The sequence below is a fragment of the Hylobates moloch genome, unplaced genomic scaffold (genome assembly GCF_009828535.3).
Source record: "Hylobates moloch isolate HMO894 unplaced genomic scaffold, HMol_V3 SCAFFOLD_10, whole genome shotgun sequence".
Taxonomy (NCBI): Eukaryota; Metazoa; Chordata; class Mammalia; order Primates; family Hylobatidae; genus Hylobates; species Hylobates moloch.
In genome coordinates, this window is record NW_026652285.1 from 34,262,434 (window position 1) to 34,287,667 (window position 25,234).

At 43.4% G+C, this 25,234-nt stretch overlaps 2 protein-coding genes across 6 annotated transcripts in view; one reads left to right on the forward strand and one right to left on the reverse strand.

Moving 5' to 3' along the window:
• Window positions 1-25,234, reverse strand: part of EXOSC3 (exosome component 3) — a 31,620-nt gene that overhangs the window by 664 nt on the left and 5,722 nt on the right. Inside the window, exon 5 of one of the 4 annotated variants that reach the window (XM_058445220.1) lies at window positions 8,627-9,066. The exons of 1 other annotated variant lie outside the window; for it this stretch is intronic. The gene's annotated coding sequence lies outside the window, so the exon portion shown is untranslated. Of the gene's footprint in view, window positions 1-8,626; window positions 9,067-19,769; window positions 20,131-20,759; window positions 20,972-25,234 lie in introns of those variants that run through there. 2 more of the 4 variants (XM_032164193.2, XM_058445219.1) reach the window with 2 other exon arrangements.
• Window positions 1,684-24,449, forward strand: TRMT10B (tRNA methyltransferase 10B). 2 transcript variants are annotated; one of them, XM_032164189.2, is made up of 9 exons: window positions 1,684-1,733; window positions 7,814-8,028; window positions 8,501-8,609; window positions 9,553-9,677; window positions 13,774-13,926; window positions 15,619-15,697; window positions 16,355-16,422; window positions 22,056-22,179; window positions 23,366-24,449. In XM_032164189.2, exons 2-9 carry the CDS (start codon window positions 7,843-7,845, stop codon window positions 23,470-23,472), a joined length of 951 nt encoding a protein of 316 aa, XP_032020080.1. In that variant the 5' UTR covers window positions 1,684-1,733; window positions 7,814-7,842; the 3' UTR covers window positions 23,473-24,449. The 2 variants fall into 2 exon arrangements, with proteins under 2 accessions (XP_032020080.1, XP_032020082.1); XM_032164191.2 differs by lacking the exons at window positions 8,501-8,609; window positions 9,553-9,677 and having other exon boundaries at window positions 23,366-23,756.

Here is a 25,234-nt window from a genome sequence, read left to right on the forward strand (position 1 = left end):
GGCAGTCAGGGGCTTAGCACCGGGGCCAAGGTCCCCAGCAGTGCCGGCCCACCGTGGTCTCGCCGGGCCTTAGTGCCTCCTAGGGCAGGGTTGGGACCTGCAGCCGTCCTCTCCTGCGCGGCCCGAGCCTCCCAGATGAGCGCTGCCCCCTGCTGCACGGCACCCGGTCCCATCGACCACCCAAGGGCTGAGGAGTGTGGGCGCACAGCAGGGGACTGGCAGGCAGCTCCACCTGCAGCCTCAGTGCGGGATCCACTGGGTGAAGCCAGCTGGGCTCCTGAGTCTAGTGGGGACTTGGAGAACCTTTATGTCTAGCTAAGGGATTGTAAATACACCAATCAGCACTCTGTGTCTAGCTAATCTGCTGGGGACTTGGAGAATCTTTATGTCTAGCTAAGGGATTGTGAATGCACCAATGGGCACTCTGTATCTAGCTCAAGGTTTGCAAATGCACCCATCAGCACTCTGTGTCTTGCTCAGGGTTGGTAAATACACCAATCAACACTCTGTGTCTAGCTAATCTAGTGGGGAGGTGGAGAACTTTTGTGCTTAGCTCAGGGATTGTAAACGCACCAATCAGCACCCTGTCAAAACGGACCAATCAACTCTCTGTAAAACAGACCAATCGGCTCTCTGTAAAATGGGCCAATCAGCAGGATGTGGGTGGGGCCACATAGGAGTATAAAAGTAGGCTGCCCCAGCTAGCAGGGGCAAATGGGGGGGGGGGGGGTGTCTCTTTCTAGGCGTGGGGACTTTGTTCTTTTGCTCTTTGTTCTGTTGAAGTAAATCTTGCTGGTGGTCACTCTTTGGGTCCACGCTGCCTTTGTGAGCTATAACACTCGCCGCTGAAGGTCTGCAGCGTCTCTCCTGAGGCCGGTGAGACCATGAACCCACCGGGAGGAACGAACAACTCCAGGCGCGCCACCTTAAGAGCTGTAACACTCACCGCCAAGGTCTGCAGCTTCATTCCTGAAGCCGGGGAGCCCGCGAACCCACCAGAAGGAAAAAACTCCGAACACATCTGAGCATCAGAAGGAACAAACTCCAGACACGCCGCCTCTAAGAACTGTAACGCTTGCCGCGACTGTCCGCGGCTTCATTCTTGAAGTCAGTGAAACCAAGAACCCACCAATTCCGGACACAATGTGATGTCAGGTTGGAATTTGATATCTTACTGCTACGAAGATTCTGTTCTGTCAGTCCCAGTTGGGCCTAAACTCCGAAAGGGACGGGATATAACATCAGTGCATGTCCAATCGCCCCGCCCTGGCTCTCCCTGCTCCACTCCCGCTTCCCATGATGGCAGTAACTAGTTTCTAAGGTTTCTTTGGAATCTTCTTGGCCGAGAGGGAGGTCCATTCAGTCGGGTGCGGGGCTTAGAATTTTTTGTTTCACACATCCCAGTTTCGCAATGTCCAGCACTTGCCAACAGAGTACCTGCAGGAGCCCTGTGAAGTTGGCAAAGGGTTGGGGTGGTAATAGCCGTCTAATAGACGGGGAGACGGGGGCTCAGAGAAGGTGGGCAACCACCACAGCAGGACGCAGCTCCCTAGCGCCAGGGCTGGGAGTAGAATCCGCAGCCTCAGCTCCGGCCCGGCCCCACGAGCAGCCTGCAGGTGAAAAACTACAATTTCCAGGATGCCATTCGGACCGGGGTTAGGAAGCGGAAGCGAGGCGGGAGGCGGAATCCGATGCGCGCCGCCGCCGCCGCCGCGTGGGGGTGAGGGGATCAGGTACGCCGTCCGCTGGTTAAGGGGGCTAGCTAGGGGCTGCGGGGTCCGTCCTGGGACGGCCGCCTCCCTCGCGGGTGGGGCGGACTTTGAGAAAGCAGCGTTTAGCAGTCATGTGGCCTGTGGTACTCCACCTGCCTGGTGCTTTCCCTTCCTGCTTCCACTCGCACGCTCAGCCTGTGCGCCAGGAGGAGCCTGCAGGCGGGGTGCTCTCGGGCTGGATTCGATGTGCCATCATTTAGCGGCAGTGTAGGTGCCCGTCAGGTGGGTCTTGGGCTAGCAAAGGTCTGAGGCCTCTGCCAACCTATGGTGGGGATGTGGAGTGGAGGATTTATGAACTTAGCAAGTATTTATTGAGCATCTATAAGCAAACAACACTTGCCTACATTGAAGGGATGGAGGAGGTTCCGACAATAAATAAGTAAAATAGGTTATGTTGGATAGTACAAATCTGAATGAGGGGAGGAAGGTAGTCTGTGTCTTAGTGAAGAGCATGGAGGGTAAAGAGAACGGCGAATGCAAAGGCCCTGAAGGGTATGTTTGAGGAACAGCAAATAGACCACAGTGCAGAGAAAGCTAGAAGGTAGACCTTAATGATCTGCATAGGTCATTGTATGGATTTGGGCTATTTACTGTCAGTGAAATGGAGAGTACTGCAGGGTTCTAAGCAGAAGAGCGGTGGTTATCAAACACTTAGGATGTTCACAGGCTCGGTACTAAGGGTGTACAGGTCAATTCTTCCAATTCTTCCCTGGGTTTATAATCTAGTGGGGAAACAGGTAGACAGCTGTCATGCAAGGCTGGGTCAGATAATTGGAGCCCCATGAAAGCAGAACGAATGTCATCCCCAAGTCCCCAGGATGTAGTTATGTCAGGTGCTTAGTAACTTTGTTGAACCAAAGTAATGAATAGTCCCAATATTCAGCATCGGACCCATAATGGAGGCTCAGAAAAGATGTCGAATGAAGAAAGGAAAAATAAATTAAATCCCACTTCTTGATACTGTTACAATGGCAATTAAGTTTCAACCTGAATGTGAGAGGGGGACAAACATTCAAACCAGAGCAGCAGTCAAATTCATACAGATAGGAAATACAAAGGTGCTGCCGGGATTGGGGAATGGAGAGTTAAATAAAGGTCACAGGGCCGGGTGTGGTGGCTCACGCCTGTAATCCCAGCACTTTGGGAGGCCCAGACAGGTGGGTCAGGAGGTCAGGAGATCGAGACCATCCTGGCTAACACGGTGAAACTCCGTCTCTACTAAAAATCCAAAAAAGTCTAGCCGGGCACGGTTGCGGGCCCCTGTAGTCCCAGCTACTCGGGAGGCTAAGGCAGGAGAATGCGTGGACCTGGGAGGCAGAGCTTGCAGTGAGTCGATACCGCGCCACTGCACTCCAGCGTGGGTGACAGAGCAAGACTCCGTCTTAAAAAAAAAAAAAAAAAAAAAAAAAAGTTTAGGAAGATAAGCCCTGGAGATGGACGGTGGTGATGGTAGCAAACAATGTGGATGCCCTTAGGTGTGTTTTTAACTGCACATTTACAAATGGTTAAAATGGTAGTTCCTATGTCAAAAAAAAATGCTAAATCTGGGCATAGATAATGTCCCACACAGATTGAGCAGATCCCCGCTTCTGTGATGTCTAACTTCACGTTTGCTTTCTGAGGATCCCTAGGTGGCAATCAACTAATCAGTATTTATTGAGCTTCCATTCTGTGCCAGGCCTTATGCCAGTCAACAAAGATACAAAAGAGGTGGGCCCCGCCTTCAGGAGTGTTAGCTTGTTCTATTACTCTTCTGGTGGTGGTTGGAGTTGTTTTTATTTGATTTTTCAAGATTATTGCATCCCAAGTTCCTGGTTTAAGAAACATTCTCAGGGACTGTAGAGATTTGGAGAAGCATGAGGTAAAAGGAGGGGGAAAAGAAAGGGAGTGGGAGTGGTGGCGGTAAACTTCAGTTCAATTCAACAAAAAATAAACACTGCTGTTTTCAAGGTTCTATACTGTGAACTCGTCAGTGTTTAGGTAAATGTAGGTATAAGCCCTCCTACAAAGGAATTCAGTTTGATAGAGAAAATACCAGCACAGACTTTCCAATTTTTGAAAACAACAGTGGAAGTCTGTAGCTCCTAGGATCTCCTGTCCTAAATCTCTTTTCTCCTCCTTAGCCAGACTACCTCCAAAGAGATCTCTAGATCCATTGCCTCCCAGTCATTCCCCAACAGGCCCCGGCATACAGTAGGGGCATACAGTAGGAGCTCGGTGGAATGTTTATTAACTAATGAATGGTCATCACAGGTAAAAATACAAAATGCTATGAAGTTTAAAGGAGGAAGAGATCACATGGCTATTAACTAGCATTTATTTAACAAATTGGTGTTGGTTTTCTCACCCTAATACAATGAAGTTGTCAGTTAAAGATTAGTTTATCTTAATGTTTTCATTTGTTATTTTCTGAATGCCTATATGCAGGAAAATGCAGATGACTCTACTGGTTGGTATAACAAAGTCTTCATTCATCTAAAAGAACTGTCATAACAGGGGTCTAGATATCTTTTGTTAAAAAATATATGGGCTGGGTGCGGTGGCTCACTCCTGTAATCCCAGCACTTTGGGAGGCTGAGGTGGGTGGATCACTTGGGTCAGGAGTTTGAGACCAGCCTGGCCAACTTGGCGAAACCTGGTCTCTATTAAAAATACGAAAAAATTAGTGTGGTGTGGTGGTGCGTGCCTGTAGACCCAGCTACTTGGGAGGTTGAGGCATGAGAATCGTTTGAACCTGGGTGGTGGAGGTTGCAATGAGTTGAGATCATGCCACTGCACTCCAGCCTGGGTGACAGAGCAAGACTCTTATCTCAAAAAAAAAAAAAAATCTATATATATACATGCATACATATACATATACAGGTGTGAGGTGTCTCACACCTCTACCCACTGATTGGGAAGCTGAGGTGGGAGGATGGCCTGAGGCCAGGAGTTCGATACTGGCCTGGGCAACATAGCAAGACCTAGCTCTTAACTTTTTTTTTTTTTTTTTCCTGTAATCAACTTCACTGTTCATTAATGTGGAGTGCTTCTGAAATGTTTAAGAATAGCTTGGATTTTTTGTTTTGTTTTTGAAACAGGGTTTGCTGTGTCACCCAGGTTGAAGTGCAATGGCACAATCAGCCCACTGCAGCCTTGATCTGGGTTCAAGTGATCTTCTGGCTTCAGCTGCCCAAGTAGCTGGGACTACAGGTGTGCATCATCATGCTCATCTAATTTTTTGTGGAGATGGGGTCTCACTTTGTTCCCCAGGCTGGTCTTGAAACCCTAGGCTCAACTGATCCTCCCTCCTCAGCCTCCCAAAGTGCTGCGATTACAGGCATGAGCTTCTGCGCCCAGCCAGCTTGGTATTTTCCTCATTTCTCTGGAAATACACATGAAATTTTATGCATGCCACTAATTCTTTGATAGTCTGTATGTAAATACATTCGAAAATTTGTACTGGATTTTAAAGGATTTCTAAGCAGAAATAAACTTTAGCCTAGGCAGACAAATGGACACAAATTTCAAATCTATAATTTTGAAAATCTAGAAGGTAATTTACTTGGTCATCTTCAGGAATATATTTGTTGGTCACATGTTCACATGATAAGTCATGAATAACCAAAACTGCTCAGAAGATTTACCTTCTAATAACAACTGTAAGAACAACACTGAAGGGGTTTTGAATAGTAGTTAACAGCAAGTATTTCATGAGTGCTTGTTTTATGTCAGTAAGTGAAAGGTATCTAATTTTTGCAGCAATACTGTGAGGTCGTTTTATCCCGTTTCGTGGAGAGACTCTGGCAGAGACTTAAATCCTCTAGCTATTGTCCCATTACTCACAAGTGGCAAGCTAGGAAGTGTGTCTGAATTCTAAGAATGCTATTTTCCCACTTAAACCTATTTAAGTGTGTCTAAACTGAAAACAACTAAAGTTTGGCCCAATTTTGAGCATTTGATGTAGTACAAGAAATTCATTAAACTGTACCCTTAAAATCTTTGCCAAAAAAATGTAAAGATCAAGGTAACTTGATCTCAAAAAAAATTTCAAAATCAAGGTAACTAATGAAGAATTAAAAATAATAGGCCAGGTGCGGTGGCTCACACATGTAATCCCAGCACTTTGGGACGCCGAGGTGGGCGGATCACCTGAGGTCAGGAATTCATGACCAGGCAGGCTAACATGGTGAAACCCTGTCTCTACTAAAAATACAAAGATTAGCTGGGCCTGGTGGCTGGCGCCTGTAATCCCACTACTGGGGAGGCTGAAGCAGGAGAATTGCTTGAACCTGGGAGGCAGAGGTTGCAGTGAGCTGAGATTGCAACACTGCACTCCAGCCTGGGCGACAGTGTGAGACTCCATCTCAAAATAAGTAATTTAAATAGGGGTTGAGTGGGTGCAATGGCTCACACCTGTAATTCCAACACTTTGGGAGGCTGAGGTGGGAGCCCAGGAGTTGGAGACTAGCCTGGGCAACATAGGGAGACCCCCATCTCTATAGAAAATTTAAAAATTAGCCAAGCATGGTGATGCATGCCTATAGTCCTAGCTACATGGGAGGCTGAGGCAGGAGGATTGCTTGAGCAGGTTGAGGCTGTAGTGAACCATGATTGTGCCACTGCACTCAAGCTTGGGTAACAGTGAGACCCTGTCTCAAAAATAGTAATAATACGGACTGATTTAAGCAATTTGAATTCATAGGGAGTCAATACATTCAAAGCTGATGAATCATGAAATAATGATGTAAGCATAGGATTTCAGTTTAAGGAGTTAATTACCAAAAGAATGAAAAACAACTGGTTAACAAGGGTTGCCACTAGAGGTGGAAGGGATAGGAGTGTGGATTGTTACTTTTCATTATAAACAGGTTTTTTTTTTTTTTTACCATATACATGAATCATACTACGTAGACTTAACACTTTTTAAGATATATTTTTCATAAAAGTGGTTGTGTGACTACACTCAGAGGACCAGCCATAGGTAATGGTCACATCATTCGTGTTTTATGACACTTGACCATTGACTAAAGCATTTCTGACTCATATCGTTCTGATTTTGAACTCCACTTTGAAATTATGACATCATTTGTTAAGTGTTCTGTAAGAGTGCTTGTCCATAGTTTTCAACCTCAGCACTTCTGAGGGATAGTAAACATTTTCAGTGGTGACTGTGGCTTTCTACTGCAGTGGTACTCAACTGAGTTGGAGGGAATACATAGTTTAAAAAAACTAAGTCTGATACATACCAACAACCTAAAAGAATTCTTGGTTTCATGTCACTCTACTATATATTTTGATTCATTCTCCCAGGATGTCTCTAGTATAGTACCTTACTTAGAGTAGGTATTCAATAAATTGCTAAAGGAACGATTTTGAAAATAAACTGGTTGAAACATAATGGGGGAGGTTAAGTGGCTTTTGCAATCTGTCTTACCCTCAAATCATATAATGCATTTTAAAGTACACAATAAATAACTTGGTTATCTGTGTCACTGCAGCAATGGATAATCATTGATTGCTTGGAGATGTCAGGTGTTGTGCATGTCCTCTAACAAGTGTATCTGGGGCCGGGCGCAGTGGCTCATGCCTGTAATCCCCGCACTTTGGGGGGCCGAGATGGGTAGATCACTTGAGGTCAGGAGTCCAAGACCAGCCTGGCCAACATGGTGAAACCCCATCTCTACTAAAAATAGAAAAATTCGCCGGGCTTGGTGGCAGATGCCTGTAATCCCAGCTACTCAGGAGGCTGAGGCAGAAGAATCACTGGAACTCAGGAGGCAGAGGTTGCAGTGAGCCGAGATCACACCATTGTACTCTAGCCTGAGTAACGAGCAAAACTCTGTCTCAAAACAAACAAAAACTTCCTTACTGCTGAACTGTTTCTCTACTGAATCATTTATCTGGAAGACACATGCTTTTCTCAGTCCAGTAAATCTGGTTCAGTATTTTACACACTTCTGATCTTTCAGTAACACAATAACACTTTGTCATTTGGATGTAGGGAGATACCTATGTTAGTGAAATAATGTAATAGCTCACATAATTGTGCCTTCTTCCAGTCTGGTTGAAAGGACAGAGGACTAAGCCCATGGACTGGAAATTGGAAGGGAGTACTCAGAAAGTAGAGTCACCTGTGCTGCAGGGGCAAGAAGGCATCCTAGAGGAGACAGGTGAAGATGGACTTCCTGAAGGCTTCCAGCTTCTGCAGATCGATGCAGAAGGCGAGTGCCAGGAGGGAGAGACCCTGGCCACAGGCAGTACGGCATGGTGCTCGGTGAGTGCGTGAATTGCCTGGCCATAGGCCTTCAATGATGGAATGTCTCAGACACCCCTGTTTTAAAGATGGATACTGGTAGTGAAAAGAGAGACTGGGAATGAGTTTTGTGTATTCTAAGTGATGAATTAATTTTCTGTTAACTGGTTTAAAGTTTTAGTTTCATTTGAGTCACAGGAAAAGTAAAGTTCAAAAGGAATGTTTGATACGCCTCTGAAGGGTCAGGAAATCTAAACTCCAGGCCCTGTCACTAATGAATTTTCTGTGACCTTGACCAGGTCATGTCTCTTTTTCTGGGGCTCTGTTTTCTCTAAACACGATCCAGTCTAGGTTTGTTTTTAAGAGTAATTTCCTTTTTCTCTCCAAACTTTATATATAAATGAGAAAAAATAAGCAAATGTTTCTAATGTTCATTTTCCTTTTTTGGTGCTTATGAAGTTCTCAAACAATTTTGTTTTCTGGATAATATAAGAAAAATGTCCAGCGAAAACAGAGACACTGGGAAAAGATAGTTGCAGCAAAGAAGAGCAAAAGAAAGCAAGAAAAAGAACGAAGAAAAGCCAATCGTGCAGAAAATCCAGGTGACAATAAATGAGACTGTTGGTATAATCATATTTATTTTTTAGCAAACGTGTCTGCATGTTCCAAGGAGAGTAGGAATTTTGTATAAGTAAAAAGAAGCATCTGGGATTTGGGACACACTGTCCTATTTTCTTGGGAATCAAAACATCAAAGAAAGCAAAATTTGTAGCTAGGCATGGTGGCTCACACCTGTAATCTCAGCACTTTGGGAGGCCAAGGTGGGTGGATTTGCGAGGTCAGGAGATCGAGACCGTCCTGGCTAACACGGTGAAATCCCATCTCTACTAAAAATACAAAACAAACAAAACAAAAAGCCGGGTGTGGTGGCGCGCACCTGTAGTCCCAGCTACTTGGGAGGCTGAGGCAGGAGAATCGCAAACCTGGGAGGTGGAGGTTGCAGTGAGCCGAGATTGAGCCACTGCACTCCAGAGCCTGGGCGACAGAGTGAGACTCTGTCTAAAAAAAAAAAAAAAAAAAAAATTTAAGGCTGCTTTTCAAATATAAGCTATCTAACGTGTTTATAAGCTCAGAATAGAAGGAGTGATACCAGCAACAGCTAATATTTATTCAGTATTCTGTGCTAGGTTCAGTTCTAAGAATTTTACATGGATTACCTCAATAGAGAGGAGCTGTTATTATCATTCCCATTTTGTAGGTGAGGAGACTGAGGCTTAGAGAAATTAAGTAACATAATTATGCCCAAGATAATTTAGCTAATCAATGAACAAACTGAACTTGGATTTAAACCCTGCTGTGTGCTCCAGAGCTTATACTCCTCACCACTTTATGTGTAAATCTTCTAATGAACGAATACCTTACACCAGTATCAAGTTTCTCTTTATATGCAAAATAAATACTCACCTGGCTAAGGAGATTTGTTTCTTATATAATATTATTCCTCTGGTTTTCCACTTTTATTTCTTTCTGATATTTCTGCTTTAGGCATTTGTCCCCAGCACAGCAAACGTTTCCTGAGAGCTCTAACCAAAGACAAACTTTTGGAAGCCAAACACTCAGGACCAAGACTATGTATCGATTTGAGTATGACCCACCACATGTCAAAGAAGGTAGAACATCTATTAAGCCTGGAATTCCTGCTTGCATGAGGGAGGCCCAGAAGGGTACAGCTTTCACGAAGAATATGGCCAACTCCAGCTTCTGGGATTCCTTAGTAAACTAGTAAAGTGTTTGATTTTCTATACTGGGTTACTAAGTTCCAAGGTGGCTGTTGTAAAGAACCTGGAAGCGAATATATATAGTTTAGTTTGCAAATTTTTACCTTCTGTTTTAAGCCCAACGTCTTTGCCTCTCTGTTCATGATGTCCTCAGTCTGGATGGAACCTTTCAGGTTCAGTTTTCCAGACACTAAATCTTTCAGAAGAGGGATATTTGCCTGGTAGCATGTTGTGGGAAGATTACCTGGTGGAAGAACTTTTTGTAATGTGTGTGTTTTGTGTTTTTTGTTTTTGTTTTTTTGAGATGGAGTCTTGCTTTTGTCACCCAGGCTGGAGTACAATGGCACAATCTCAGCTCACTGCAACCTCTGCTTCCTGGGTTCAAGCAATTCTTCTGCCTCAGCCTTCTGAGCAGCTGAGATTACAGGCGCCCACCACCACGCCCAACTAATATATATATATTTTTTGAGACAGAGTCTCACTCTGTTGCCTGGGCTGGAGTGCAGTGGCGCAATCTTGGCTTACTGCAAGCTCCGCCTCCCAGGTTCACACCATTCTTGTGCCTCAGCCTCCTACGTACCTGGGACTACAGGCTCCTGCCACCATGCCCAGCTAAGTGTTCGTATTTTTAGTAGAGATGGGGTTTCACCATGTTAGCCAGGATGGTCTCGATCTCCTGACCTTGTGAGCTACGGCGCCTGGCACGCCCGGCTAATTTTTTTGTATTTTTAGTAGAGACGGGGTTTTGCCATGTTGGCCAGGCTGTTCTCAAACTCCTGACCTCAGGTGATCCGCCTGCCTCGGCCTCCCAAAGTGCTGCGATTACAGGCGTGAGCTACCGTGCCCGGCCTCAATGTATGTGTTTTAATTGATGCTCATTCACCCCATTGATGAGGGAGGCTATTCCCACACTAGAGTTCTGGGAATGGCAGAATGCATGACACCTGACACTGGACAGATGAGATTCACAGCAGTTCATGAGTCCCATATACTTACAGCCCAGGGGAGGAAGATACTGTATACCACACAGGACCACATGGGGACTGTAATCAAGAACAGAATGAACAACAAGGGGCTGTGTGAGGTGGGCTTTGTAGTATCCAGGGGTTGAGGTGCCCCCTGGTTACTACAGGAGGATGTGATTGGCTTGTTTGGAGAATTCCATGGGCTGGCGATAAACAGAGATATGCCTTGGACCTTGATAAAAGGTTTAAAAAAAAGAATTTTATATTTAATTTTAGAATACGTGATAAGGTGTTTGGTTTTTTGTCCTTCTGATAGTTTGCTGAGAATGATAGTTTCCAGCTTCATCCATGTCCCTACAAAGGACATGAACTCATCATTTTTATGGCTGCATAGTATTCCATGGTATATATGTGCCACATTTTCTTAATCCAGTCTAACATTGTTGGACATTTGGGTTGGTTCCAAGTCTTTGCTATTGTGAATAGTGCTGCAATAAACATACATGTGCATGTGTCTTTATAGCAGCATGATTTATAATCCTTTGGGTATATACACAGTAATGGGATGGCTGGGTCAAATGATATTTCTAGTTCGAGATCCCTGAAGAATCGCCACACTGACTTCCACAATGGTTTAACTAGTTTACAGTCCCACCAACAGTGTAAAAGTGTTCCTATTTCTCCACATCCTCTCCAGCACCTATTGTTTCCTGACTTTTTAATGATGGCCATTCTAACTGGTGTGAGACGGTATCTCATTGTGGTTTTGATTTGCATTTCTCTGATGGCCAGTAATGATGAGCATTTTTTCATGTGTTTTTTGGCTGCATAAATGTCTTCTTTTGAGAAGTGTCTGTTTATATCCTTTGCCCACTTTTTGATGGGGTTGTTTGTTTTTTTTCTTGTAAATTTGTTTGAGTTCATTGTAGATTCTGGATATTAGCCCTTTGTCAGATGAGTAGGTTGCAAAAATTTTCTCCCATTCTGTAGGTTGCCTGTTCACTCTGATGGTGGTTTCTTTTCCTGTGCAGAAACTCTTTAGTTTAATTAGATCCCATTTGTCAATTTTGGCTTTTGTTGCCATTGCTTTTGGTGTTTTAGACATGAAGTCCTTGCCCACACCTATGTCCTGAATGGTATTGCCTAGGTTTTCTTGTAGGGTTTTTATGGTTTTAGATCTAACATGTAAGTCTTTAATCCATCTTGAATTAATTTTTGAATAAGGTGTAAGGAAGGGATCCAGTTTCAGCTTTCTACATATGGCTAGCCAGTTTTCCCAGCACCATTTATTAAATAGGGAATCCTTTCCCCATTTCTTGTTTTTGTCAGGTTTGTCAAAGATCAGATAGTTGTAGATATGTGGCATTATTTCTGAGGGCTCTGTTCTGTTGCATTGGTCTATATCTGTTTTGGTACCAGTACCATACTATTTTGGTTACTGTAGGATTGTAGTATAGTTTGAAGTCAGGTAGCATGATGCCTCCAGCTTTGTTCTTTCGGCTTAGGATTGACTTGGCAATGTGGGCTCTTTTGTGGCTCCATGTGAACTTTAAAGTAGTTTTTTCCAATTCTGTGAAGAAAGTCATTGGTAGCTTGATGGGGATGGCCTTGAATCTATAAATTACCTTAGGCAGTATGGCCATTTTCACGATATTGATTCTTCCTACCCATGAGCATGGAATGTTCTTCCATTTGTTTATATCCTCTTTTATTTCATTGAGCAGTGGTTTGTAGTTCTCCTTGAAGAGGTCCTTCACATCCCTTGTAAGTTGGATTCCTAGGTATTTTATTCTCTTCGAAGCAATTGTGAATGGGAGTTCACTCATGATTTGGCTCTCTGTTATTGGTGTATAAGAATGCTTGTGATTTTTGCACATTGATTTTGTATAAAAAGGATTTTTTTTAAAAGCTAGGAGACCTTATCTACGGGAGCAGAGTTGGGAGGTGAGCTTACTATTAGGCTATTTGAAGTATTCCCAGTTTTGACAGATGTCAAGGCAGTGCATAATATTGGGCCTTAATTTTAGGCCTTATATTGCAGTGTGTAAATTGTAAACTCTCTTTTCAGACATCTATTGTATGTGCTAGTGTTGGCATATTTTTCAGATAAGTTAGGAAAACTGCAGATGTGAGGTTCTTACCTGAAACTTCTAACTCTACCCCTCTGAAAATGTTAACCAAGAATTCCTTGCTATTAGGCTGGGCACAGTGGCTCCTGCCTATAATCCCAGCACCTTGGGAGGCCGAGGCAAGAGGATCACTTGAGGCCAGGAGTTCGAGACTAGCCTAGGCAATATAGGAAGACCCTGCCTCTAAAAAATTAAAAATTAGCCAGGTATGGTGGCATGTACCTGCAGTCCCAGCTACTCAGGAGGCTGAGGTAGGAGGATCACTTGAGCCCAGGAATTCGAGGCTGTGGTGAGCTATGATTGTACCACTGCACTCCAGCCTGAGTAACAGAGCCAGACCCTGTCTCAAAAAAACAAACAAACAAAAATCCGTATTGTTGAATTAAGATAGCAGATTAAATCAAACCCAGTCTTTTTCTCCTACCCAACAAATCAAGCCAAATGGTGAAATTGCTTTTATATAGGAGCACTGTCTGATTCAGGGTAAAAAGTTAAAACTTCCAACCCTATTGCATCTCCTGAAGTTAGGAAGAAGGTACCAAATTTATTTGATGTTCTATAAACATTTCTGAATATTAATGAAACCTCTTTAATAAATAGTATTACATAAGATTTTAGATAAAAGCTACAATAAGAATTTCAAATATTAAACATTTAACAGCAGGGCCAGCAGGAGGGCAAATTCAGTTTTCCACTACCTCACTGTTTCCGGACTCATATCATTATCTTTTGTCTGTAAGGTGTGATGCCATAAGGTATAATACATGCACACGTGTACTCCTAGTACATGGGGTTTTCTGGAGTAGCATTCAGTGAACTTATTGTAGCCATTTCTTGATAGCTAATTTAGAGTGAGTTGGCATGTTTTTGCCCTGAGTTCTTATTTCTTTGAAGGAATTAAGTAGACTGGCTGGACAGATTCGAAGGTTGTATGGTTCAAACAAAAGAGCTGACAGGCCATTTTGGATCTGCCTCACTGGATTCACAACAGACAGTCCCCTTTATGAAGAGTGTGTGAGGATGAATGATGGATTTTCTAGTTACCTGGTAAGTCTCTTTTTGCATATTATTTGAATTGTCATCTGAAAAGTTATTGTGGGTAATAGTATTTTTTTTTTTTACTTTTTCATATATATGTACATTTTCAGTATTGAAGTCTAAAATTCAGAACTTCTCATAAGTTCTTACATTTAAAGTTTTTTTCTCATCCTACTGCATTGGCAAAGTACTGTTACCAGTGTCTAGGACTGTATTTTGTATCCTGTATATTTTATGCTAGACTGTATACTCCGGGAATATTTTTGGGAAATGCCATGACTCCTTTCTTGTTCTCATTAATGATGAATTGGGAAACATGAGTTTTGGGGGAAGAGAAGGAATCCTTTATGAAGTAATGCAAATTTAAGATAAGTTTTAGGGAGTACTAAGGTACTTTTCACCTCTTTCTAGGATCTCATACATTTAGTGATACGTATACATGTAAGAATCCAGATGAGTTTCTCAAATGTCACTGAAAATGACCAGTGTGTTTGCATTGTGTAGCTGAGACTGAGCAGTTGTGGCCTTCCCCAGGAAGGTCCATGGAAGTGATGAATGTGAAGGGTGCATTGCGCGGGGCTGCACAGCCAGCTGTTTTGCTGTTACTGTCTTCACAGTCTCTCTTGTAGTGCAGCTAGTTCCAGTTTTCTTCTATGTAGTTGTTTTAATGATTCTTTTACATAAGCCAAACAGTCCCTTTTACATAGTTCCTTTACTTTCCTGTCTTCATGCCTTTCTTAGTCCCTCAGCTTTGAGCTCTTCTCCTTTTGTATATATCAATATTAATCTATTTTGAGGCTGGCCACGGTGGCTCACGCCTGTAATCCTAGCACTTTGGGAGGCCAAGGCAGGTGGATTGTTTGAGCTCAGGAGTTCGAGACTAGCTTAGGCAATATGGTGAAACTCCATCTCTACTAAAAATACAAACATTAGCTGGGTGCAGTGGTGCGTGCCTGTAGTCCCAGCTACTCAGGAGGCTGAGGCAGGAGGATCACTTGAGCCTGAGAGGCAGAGGTTGCAGTGAGCCTAGATTATGCCATGGCACTCCAGCCTGGGTGACAGAGCCAGACTCTGTCTTTAAAAAAAAAAAAAAAAAAAAAAAAAAATCTCCTTTCAGAAACCCAGTTCCAGCATTCCCTTCCCCAGAAGGTCATCCCGATGTTACTCCCTCATCTGTAGTCCTGGAGCATGCTCCTCGTACCTGTCAGAACCCCATATCGCTGTCTCATTTCATAGGTTTGAATGTGTCTACTTTCCCTCCTAACTAGGTACTTTCTGAGAAGAAGCTGTCAAGCTGTCACACATGCAGTTCCTTGATAAACCTAGAGCCGTGCCTGATAGAAACTTGAAGCCCAGTAACTAGTCGTTGAATTTTGAGCGGTTTTTTTTTTTTTTAGACAGGCTGCAGTGCAGTGGCATGATCTTGGCTGTCTGCAACCTCCGCCTCCTGGGCTCAAGCCATCCTCCCACCTCAGACTCCTAAGTATTATAGCTGGGACTACAGGCACATGCCACCATGCCTGGCTAACTTTTTTGTATTTTTAGTAGAGACTGGGTTTCACCATGTTGCCCAGGCTGGTCTCGAACTTCTGAGCTCAAGTGATCCTTCCACCTCAGCCTCCCAAAGTGCTGGGATCACAGATGTGAGCCACCCCACCCAGCCGTGAGCTGTTTTAACATTGGACTGTTTGCATTTTCCAGTTAGACATAACAGAAGAAGACTGCTTTAGTTTATTTCCTCTGGAAACCCTTGTGTACCTGACTCCTGACTCAGAATATGGTATGTAGTTGAATGCATGGATTCATATAGCCCATTGTTCCTGTGTTTCATCCTTCCCTGTGGCAGAATTTATTAAAGCCCCTCAAGAAGGACACCCCCCCCCAGCCCCCCAAAAAAAAGTAATGCACATGAGCTGTGTTCCTCTTACGGGCAGGGGCCTCGCTGGATGCTTTGATGTGTCTTACCATGGCTCACAGCTGCACAGACTTAGGGTTTCCATCCTCATCTGGGCCTTGTGTACTGCCTGCCAGTCTTTCCCAGTGTCCTTGGTCTGCTACCCCACTAGCCCTTCTTGGATCAATGTTAGATCTATTTTTTCCTAGAAAATCATTCATTTCACATAATTTTCAAATGTATTGGTATTCAGTTGATCATAGTATTCTCATCTAATTATTTCTCATTCTTCTGCAGTTTTAATTTTGTTTCCTTTCTGAATCTAATGTTGATTTGGGTCTGCAACCCTTTTTCGTGATTAGCTATGCCAAGTTTGTTTTGTTGGCCATTTTAGAAAATTAGCTTTTGGTTTTATTGAGCAAGTTTCTTTTTGTTTTCTACTGAATTTCTACTTTTATTGTTAATAATTCTTTCATTTTGCTTTCTTTGGATTTAGAAATTATAAAACAGATTTGATCTCATTGGCCTTCGTTTTTTCATTAGCTCTTGAAGATGTTGATCTAAACAAAGTTTACATCCTCGGTGGGCTTGTGGATGAAAGCATTCAGAAGGTAAGTATACATTTCAGCCCCAACATCTGTATTTTAAAAAGCAGTGCTTACTTTTAGAGGCATGTGCCCTGTCATAATCTCATCTAGAGGGTCTAAGAACTCGGAACAGGAAGAAAGAGCCCATCCCCAGCGGGTTGGCCCTCTGGCCGGTGAAGTTCCCTCTCTCCTCATGAGCAATGTCAGAGAAATCAAGAGTCGAGAACTGGACTGGGCACTGTTTGGTAATTACATAGCCTAGCCATTGTTGAGCTTCTCTCTTCAGTTCTGCAAGGATAACTCTGATATTGACCAAGTAAGCATCAACTCAACGTTCTTACTCGCTGTTTGTTCTTTGAGGGAGTAGTTTGCTCCTTCTAAGGTTGGATCTCTCTGCTGAAATAGTCTTAGCCCAAAACCTCAAACTCCTAGGATTATCCAGATTTTTTTGTTGGAGTTTTTAGAGGAATAATTGCGGTGTCACTAGAATTTTGCAATGTTTGTTATATAGCTATTTAAGATAATTGTTTATATTTACTAATTAACATTATGTAGATAATAAGTTTAATAAAAGTTAAAGATTAACATATAAATATAAAAGAGTAGAGTGAAAAATAAGTCTCTTTCCTACCTTTGTCTCCCAATTCCCCTCCCCTGAGGCAACCGATGTCAAGTTTTCTTGTGTATCCTTCTTGAGACATTATATGATCACAAAGTATGTGTTTGTGAGTATATTTTACATATAGGTAGATGTGTTCTATCTATGTTCTTGTATGTATGAGATGTACGTATATTTAACACAGATGATAGGTTAATTTAATTGAATTTATTTTAAAAATATTAGTGTTCCATGACTCCATAGTGATCATCTAAAAAACGAGCAGGGGCTACTTACAGAAGAATGCCAGCTAATAAGGAATGCATAATAGAATTAGAAAATCATTTTGTCACTCCTAATACAATTGTTGACTCAGACAATTGAAAGAAAGGTTGTGGAGGAACTGGCTATTTACATGGTCTCAAAGTATCACCCTACAGGTAACAAAGGCAAAGATTTACCATTACAGTAAAGCATTCTCGTGGTCACCATCTTATCCAAACTTGATCAAACTTAGTATCACCCATACAGGTACAATCTCTGCCTCCTGAGGTGAAGTATTCTTGACAGGAAATGTTTTTTCTTTTTTTCTTTTGAAGCAGGGCCTTGCTCTGTTGCTGCAACCTCGAACTCCTGGGCTCAAGCAATGCTCCCACCACCTCAGCCTTCTAAGTAGCTAGGACTACAGGCCCATGTCAGCACAGCTAGCTAGTTTTTAATTTAATTTTATGTTTTTGAGACATGGTCTCACTCTGTTGCCCAGGCTGGAGTGCAGTGCTGCAATCATGGCTCACTGCAGCTGCAATCTCATGGGCTCGTTCGAACCGCCTGCCTCAGCCTCCTGGGTAGCTGAGACTACAGGTGTGTGCCATCATGTCTAGCTGATTTTTATATTTTTTTGTAGAGACAGAGTCTCGCCATGTTTCCCAGGCTAGTCTTGAACTCCTGGACTCAAGCAATCTACTCACCTCAGCCTCCCAAAGTACTGGGATTACAGGCATGAGTCACTGTGCCTGGCCTAGTTTTTAAATTTTTTTATAGAGACAGGGTCTCACTTTGTTGCTCAGGCTGGTCTCAAACTTCTGGACTCTAGCAATCCTCCTGCCTCAGCCTCCCAAATTGCTGGGATTACAGGTGTAAGCCACTGTGCCCAGCCTCGTTTTTAAAATTTTTTGTAGAGACAGGGTCTCACTGTGTCCAGCCTCAAATTCCTCCTACCTCAGCCTCCCAGAGTGCTGGGATTATAGGCGTGAGCCCTCTCACCTGGCCCAGAAAATGTTTAAGCTGAATTTAATTGTGAGGAAACAGACAAATCAGAATGTGGGACATTCTGCAAAACAACTGGACTGGACTTAACTGAGGCAGGAGGCTGTTATAGATTAAAAGAGGTTTGTCCAGGCACAGTGGCTCATGTCTGTAATCCCAGCACTTAGGGAGGCCAAGGCAGGAGGATCACTGGAGCCCAGGAGTTTGAGACCAGCCTGGGCAACACATTGAGACCCTATCTCTACAAAACAATTAGGAAAAGAAAAAAAGGTTAAAAAACCATAATAGCCAAATTGCAGTAGGTGAGCCTTGTTTGAATTCTGTATTGAGAGGAAAGCTTTATAAAAGACAGTTTGGGGAAAGTTGAGGAGATTTTAATGTAGATTGTCTATTAAGTGAAATTACAGAATTATTTAAGAGTGTCTTTGAAGTGAAAATGGTATTGTGGTAAGGTAGGAGAATGTCATTGTTCTTAGATGCATGCTTAAGTAAGTATTTAGTGAAGAAGTATTGTGATGTCTGTAGCTTACTTTGAAATGGTTTGGCAAATTATTTTTTATTGAGACAAGGTCTTGTTCTGTCATCCAGGCTGAGTGAGGTGGTGCAATCCTAGCTCGCTGCAACCTCGAACTTCTAGTCTCAAGCAATCCTCGCGCCTCAGCCTCCTGAGTACCTAGGACTATAGGCACATGCTACCATGGCCAGCTAAATTTTTTTTTTTCTGTATTTTTGTTAGACACGAAGTATCCTGATGTTGCTCAGGCTGGTCTTGAACTCCAGGCCTCAAGCAATCGTTCTGCCTCAGCCTCCCAAAACACTGGGATTACAGGCATGAACCACCTTGTCCAGCCCAAAATATGTATTTATATACAGAGAGAGAAAAAGCAAAATATTAACAACTGGTGAGTCTAGAACACAGGAATGAATATTGATTGATTGTATTATTGATTTGAACTTTTCTTAGGTTTGAAATATTTCAAAGTAAAAAGTTAGGGCCGGGCGTGGTGGCTCACACCTATAATCCCAGCCCTTTGGGAGGCCAAGTCAGGCAGATCACAAGGTAAAGAGATCGGTACCATCCTGGCCAACATGGTGAAACCCTGTCTCTACTAAAAATATAAAAATTAGCTGGGTGTGGTGGCGTGTCCCTGTAGTCCCAGCTACTCGGGAGGCTGAGGCAGAAGAATCTCTTGAACCGGGGAGGCGGAGGTTGCAGTGAGCTGAAATCGCGCCACTGTAGTCCAGCCTGGTGACAGAGCGAGACTCTGTCTCACACACACACACACACACAAAGTTTGGAGGGCTGGAGGCCTACTTGAACCCAGGAGTTAGAGGCTGCAGAGAACTGTGGTGACCCCACTGCACTGCAGCCTGGGTTATGCAACACAGTGAGACCCTGTCTCTAAAAAAATAATAATAATTAAAAGTTTATTAGTCTTATCTGCAGCAGGGTGACAGACCCCCCCCTCCTTTTTTTTTTTTTTTTTTTTTTTTTGAGACAGGGCCTTGCTCTGCTGCCAATGCTGGAGGGCAGTGGCACAATCACAGCTCACTCCAGCCTCAACCTCCCAGGGTCAATTGATCCCCCTACCTCAGCTTCCCAAGTAGGTGGGACCACAGGTGGGCGCTACCATGCCCAGCTAATTTTTTGTTGAGTTGGGGTTTCACCATATGGCCCATGCTGGTGTCGAACTCCTGAGCTCAAGTTACCCACCTGCCTCAACCTCCCAAAGTGCTGAGATTGCAGGCGTGAGCCACGGTGCCTGGCCGACAGTCCCTTTTTTGAGGCAGTTAAGTTCAGAGGGTCAGTGAGCAGTGCATGACGTACAGATGTGCAGTTTTAACATATTATCTGTCCAACATTTAAACTGAAAAATAAGTGGAAGATTTGTGAGATGTTTAGAACTTTTTGGTTGTTATTGGAGTTTGGCTTCTTCACAGAAATAAGCTAAGAACAACATTTCTTCAAGGAGAGTCATTTTATTATGAATCATTGTGCAAAAACATAAACTAAATTGTAAGCTCTTCTAGGGCAACACCCAAATATCCTACTAATTTTGAATTCTGTACTTTACTTCAAAGTGATTATAAAGGAATAAGACTTTTTACAAAACAAACGTATCATAGCTCATATATGCAAAGGAGTTTTATCCTTTCAAATAAGTCCTTATCTTGCATCACTTAAAACATTTTTGGAAGTTCTATCTAAAATTTTGTTTCATGTGAGTGAGAGGCAGGTGTCAGCACCGACAAGGTACTAGGTCTGCTTCACACTATTCCACTTGGTTAGACCACACTCATGATGGCCAGTCAGTTATGGGACCATAAACAAAATGATACTGACTAGCTGAGAACCAGTTCAGAAGAACTTGCCCTGAGTGATGAAGCGACTTGAAACTAAGTCATAGTCAAAGAAGAGTTGACAGAACTGAGGCTACAATCTGGAGACCAGAGGATTCCTAGGGGCATGATCACTGCCTTCAAGTTTCTGAATTGGCCATCTTTTGGAAGGGCCATCTTACTTGCATGGTCTGGCTTTGGGGGAATAGACCTAGGATGAATGAGTGGAAGTCTCAGAGAAAACAGAGAATTTTGCTCAAGATCAAGAAGAATTTCTTATCAGCTGGTATTATCAAAGTTGGAGTGGGTTGTCCCAGGATGCATGAACTCCCTGTCACAAGAGCTGTCCATTGAGTGGCCACATGGCCTCTTGGAGAAGTCATAGAGAATAGACAAACAATGAATGGGTGGTTAGAGTGATATAGTTAACATTATTGAGACCCCTTCCAAGCCTTGGCATGTTAATTATCCCAGTAATCTGAACCTTTCTCTTTAATCCTGAAGTCTTAGGTAGAAAATCTTTCCTGTGCTTCTTAGAAGGCAGCAAATGTAATTTGACTGAGTCATGACTCAGTCTGAGGGACTTCATGACTGAGGAATGTATCTTATAAAGGGACATCAGTTTCTGTACTCCGACACTAAATGGCCTCAAGTTGATGGACTTCTTGTGACTCCTTTTAGCAGTTTTCAGAGCCCTTCCTTTTATTTTTATTTTTGAGACAGGGTCTCCTCTGTCACCCAGGCTGGAGTGCAGTGGTGCAGTCACAGCTCATTGCAGCCTTGATATATGCCCCAGGCTCAAGTGATCATCCAACTTCAGTCTCCAGAGTAGCTGGGACTACAGGCACACACCAGCACACCCTGTTAATTTTTTTTTGTTATTTGTAGAGACAGGGTCTCCCTATGTTGCTCAGGCTGGTCTTGAACTCCTGGGCTCAAGCAGTCCTCTGGCCTTGGCCTCAAAGTGTTGTGTGAGGCACTTCACCTGGCCCCTTTCTTTTAATTGGGCTCTCTCTTTTCACACATTAATGCCACTTGTTGCAGTGGTGCACCTGTCTTGAATCTTGTCTACCTTTTCCTGTAATTTGATGCTGCCTTTTGGCAATGAGCTTGGAAGTTCCAGACATCCAGAATTGGGTCTTACTGAGTTAGGGCTCAGAATGTGCTCTGATTGATTAGACTGCTTGGGCCTTTTGATGCTTACTGTAGCTGCAGATGTGCCTCTTTTGCTTATTTCCCTCTTGGTTCTAAGTGGTAGTGAGTGGACTGTGGATAAGTGAGCCCCCAAAAAGTAAGATACTGTCACATAAGCTCTTGAGACGACAGTTAACTCATTATCTGCAGTTTCTTCCATTCCACAATAGGCTACTTATTTTTAATGCTGTATGTATTACACTGAGAATATACTCATGTATAATTTTTATAAGAAAAATATTTAACTGTATATTTACAGAAGGTGACATTTCAAAAGGCCCAGGAATACTCTGTCAAGACCGCACGCTTGCCAATCCAGGAATACATGGTCAGAAACCAGAATGGGAAAAACTATCATTCAGAGATACTGGCCATCAATCAAGGTACTTCTTACACAGCCCCCATCCAGGGTGTGTGAGTTCTGGTGCTGCTGCTTTGCATTGTGTTTAAGTGGCCTTTGAGTCAGTCTCCTCTGTGACTAATGTGTGTGGACTTTATTGCATGTACGTCATGACATGCATTCTGGCCACTAAGAGGCATTCTTTGTTTTCTTCCTTGTCACCAACTATGTTAAAGATAGTTGAAATTGTCCCCTTGGCCAGGCGTGGTGGCTCACACCTGTAATCCTAGCACTTTGGGAGGCCGAGGTGGGCGGATCACCTGAGGTTAGGAGTTCAAAACCAGCCTGGCCAACATGGTGAAACCCCATCCCTACTAAAATACAAAAATCAGTCAGGCGTCGTGGTGCACACCTGTAATCCTAGTTACTCCAGAGGCTGAGGCATGAGAACTGCTTGAACCTGGGAGGTGGAGGTTGCAGTGAGCCGAGATCACACCACTGCATTCCAGCCTGGGTGACAGAGTGATACTCTGTCTCAAAAACCAAAAAAAAAAGCTGGGCGCAGTGGCTCACGCCTGTAATCCCAGCACTTTGGGAGGCTGAGGTGGGTGGGATCACCTGAGGTCGGGAGGTCGAGACCAGCCTGACCAACATGGAGAAACTCCATCTCTACTAAAAATACAAAAATTAGTGGGGCGTGGTGGCGGGCGCCTGTAATCCCAGCTAATCTGGAGGCTGAGGAAGAATTGCTTGAACCTGGGAGGCGCAGGTTACGGTGAGCTGAGATTGTGCCATTGCACTCCAGCCTGAGCAATGAGAGTGCAACTCTACCTCAAAAAAAAAAAACAAAAAAATGTCCCCTTCATCTAGAATGCCCAGCTTTTAACCTCTCACTGACCACTGAATTCCTGTTTGATCTTCAGGGTTCAGTTCAGGAGCATCTCGGCCCTTCCCCATTCCAGGCCATGGCAGAGCCCTTTTGTGTTCCCATTTTACTGTGTTCCTTTCTGTTGCACCCTGTCCATTCACAGGCCTGTATCTTTCAGGGTAGGCTGAGGTCCTTGAGAGCAGTCAGAGCCTGTGTCCTTGCCTCTCTCCCCGCAAGACCTTAGTGTACCACATACGGTGCAGAATAGGTTTGTTGAATGAAATATTACAGAACATCCTTTTCATTTACTTGTTCTTTTTTTCCTCTGTGGTCACTGTGTTTTCTGTTTACTCTCTAACAGTGTTTGATATCCTGTCCACTTACTTAGAGACTCACAACTGGCCTGAAGCGTTGAAGAAAGGAGTTTCTTCAGGAAAAGGCTATGTTCTTCGGAACTCAGTGGAATGATGGGTCTAAGATTGCAGCTGCGTGGCCAGGTGCTCACGCCGTAATGCCAACACTTTGGTAGACCGAAGTGGGCAGATCACCTGAGGTCAGGAGTTCACAACCAGCCTGGCCAACATGGTGAAACCCTTCTCTACTGAAAATACAAAAATTAGCCAGGTGTGGTGGTGCACACCTGTAGTCCCAGCTACTTGGGAGCCTGAGGTGGGAGAATCACTTGAACTCAGGAGGTGATGGTTGCAGTGAGCCGAGATTTCACCAGTGCACTCCTTCCTGCGTGACAAAAAAGAGAAACAACAGCAAAAAAAAAAAAAAAAAAAAAAAAAAAATGCAGCTGCAGGAGTGAGGTGCTTAGAGGTACCTTGACCAAAGAGCAGGGCAGAGGGTGGCAGTGGCACATAGGCACATGTCTTTGCACGACATCTTCTCAGAGCTTCACAATAAGCTAATGTCAGGGGCCACATTTATTGCTTTTTAATCTCCCATAGTGCCTGGCTCACAGGAAGTGCTCAGATACGTTAATAAAAAGTTAATGTGGTGGGTGCAGTCGCTCATGCCTGTAATCCCAGCACTTTGGGAGGCTGAGGCGGGTGGATCACAAGGTCAGGAGTTCCAGACCAGCCTGGCTAATATGTTGAAACCCCGTCTCTACTAAAAATACAAAAATTAGCTGGGCATGGTGGTGCATGCCTGTAGTCTCAGCTACTCGGGAGGCTGAGGCAGGAGAATCGCTTGAACCCAGGAGGCGGAGGTTGCAGTGAGCCGAGATCGTGCCACTGCACTCCAGCCTGGGCGACAGAGCAAGACTCTCTCAAGAAAAAGAAAAAAAATTTATGTAACAAGGAATTAGCCTCAAAACCACATGGCTTTGGATGTGCTAATTCAACTTTTGTACATCTATTTGTGAGAGACCTCTTAAAATTGTTTAAATGGTTATATCAAGAGTTTAATATTCACTAAACTGGCATCATAAAATTGTATGACTTTCTCCAGCCTTGTCTGATCATGCTCATTGCTGCTCAGCTTGGAATAAGCTTTGCAGGATCCAGCCTGTTCTGACCTATCCCTACTGAGTCCCCATAGCATTTTGTTCCCTCCTGTGTCTCTTACCCTGTTCTCCCTTGCAGAGTATGGGCACAGAGGGCTTCTCTTTCTAATCCTTCCTAATAGTAGGATCCTAACAGGACAAATCTGTGTACCTATCTTTCTATCCTCCCTGAACCTGGTACCAACTAGATTCTTCATATGTATTTGTAACAGATTAAATTGTAAAGCAAACACAGTATTGATAAAAGTCTGTCTTGAAAATAGCTAGAAAGTGTTAGACACATGATCATGTTAGATAACCTACTTACTTATTACACAAATCTCATGTTCCTTATGTCCCAGTTGGACATATTTGCTTCAGTTACTCTGACAGTTTGGGTTAACTTGCTAGTTAAGCAGCTAGCAAATTCGGGAAATATATTCAATACCTCAACCAATAGATTACTTCTCTGCTCTGTCCCCTCCCCTTCACAATTTAATTCCTAAGGAACTGTGTTCACCTAATAAATTATATCAGTGCCTTTCTATTTAAAAACTGGCTAGACAGTTCATAATAAAAGATATGGGACCAACCTAAGTACCTATCAACCAATGAATGGATAAAGTATATATATATCCTGTGGAATATTACTCAGCCATAAAAAACAACAAAATGTCTTTTGCAGCAACTTGGATAGTATTGGAAGCTATTATTCTTAGTGAAGTAACTCAGGAATGG

Excerpts from the sequence above, each read along its gene's own strand:
- TRMT10B (XM_032164189.2), top strand. The coding sequence starts at position 7,843 with ATGGACTGGAAATTGGAAGGGAGTACTCAGAAAGTAGAGTCACCTGTG. Across the intron at positions 8,029-8,500 it reads GCAGTACGGCATGGTGCTCG|AAAAATGTCCAGCGAAAACA; the intron begins GTGAGTGCGTGA and ends GGATAATATAAG. Across the intron at positions 22,180-23,365 it reads GATACTGGCCATCAATCAAG|TGTTTGATATCCTGTCCACT; the intron begins GTACTTCTTACA and ends ACTCTCTAACAG.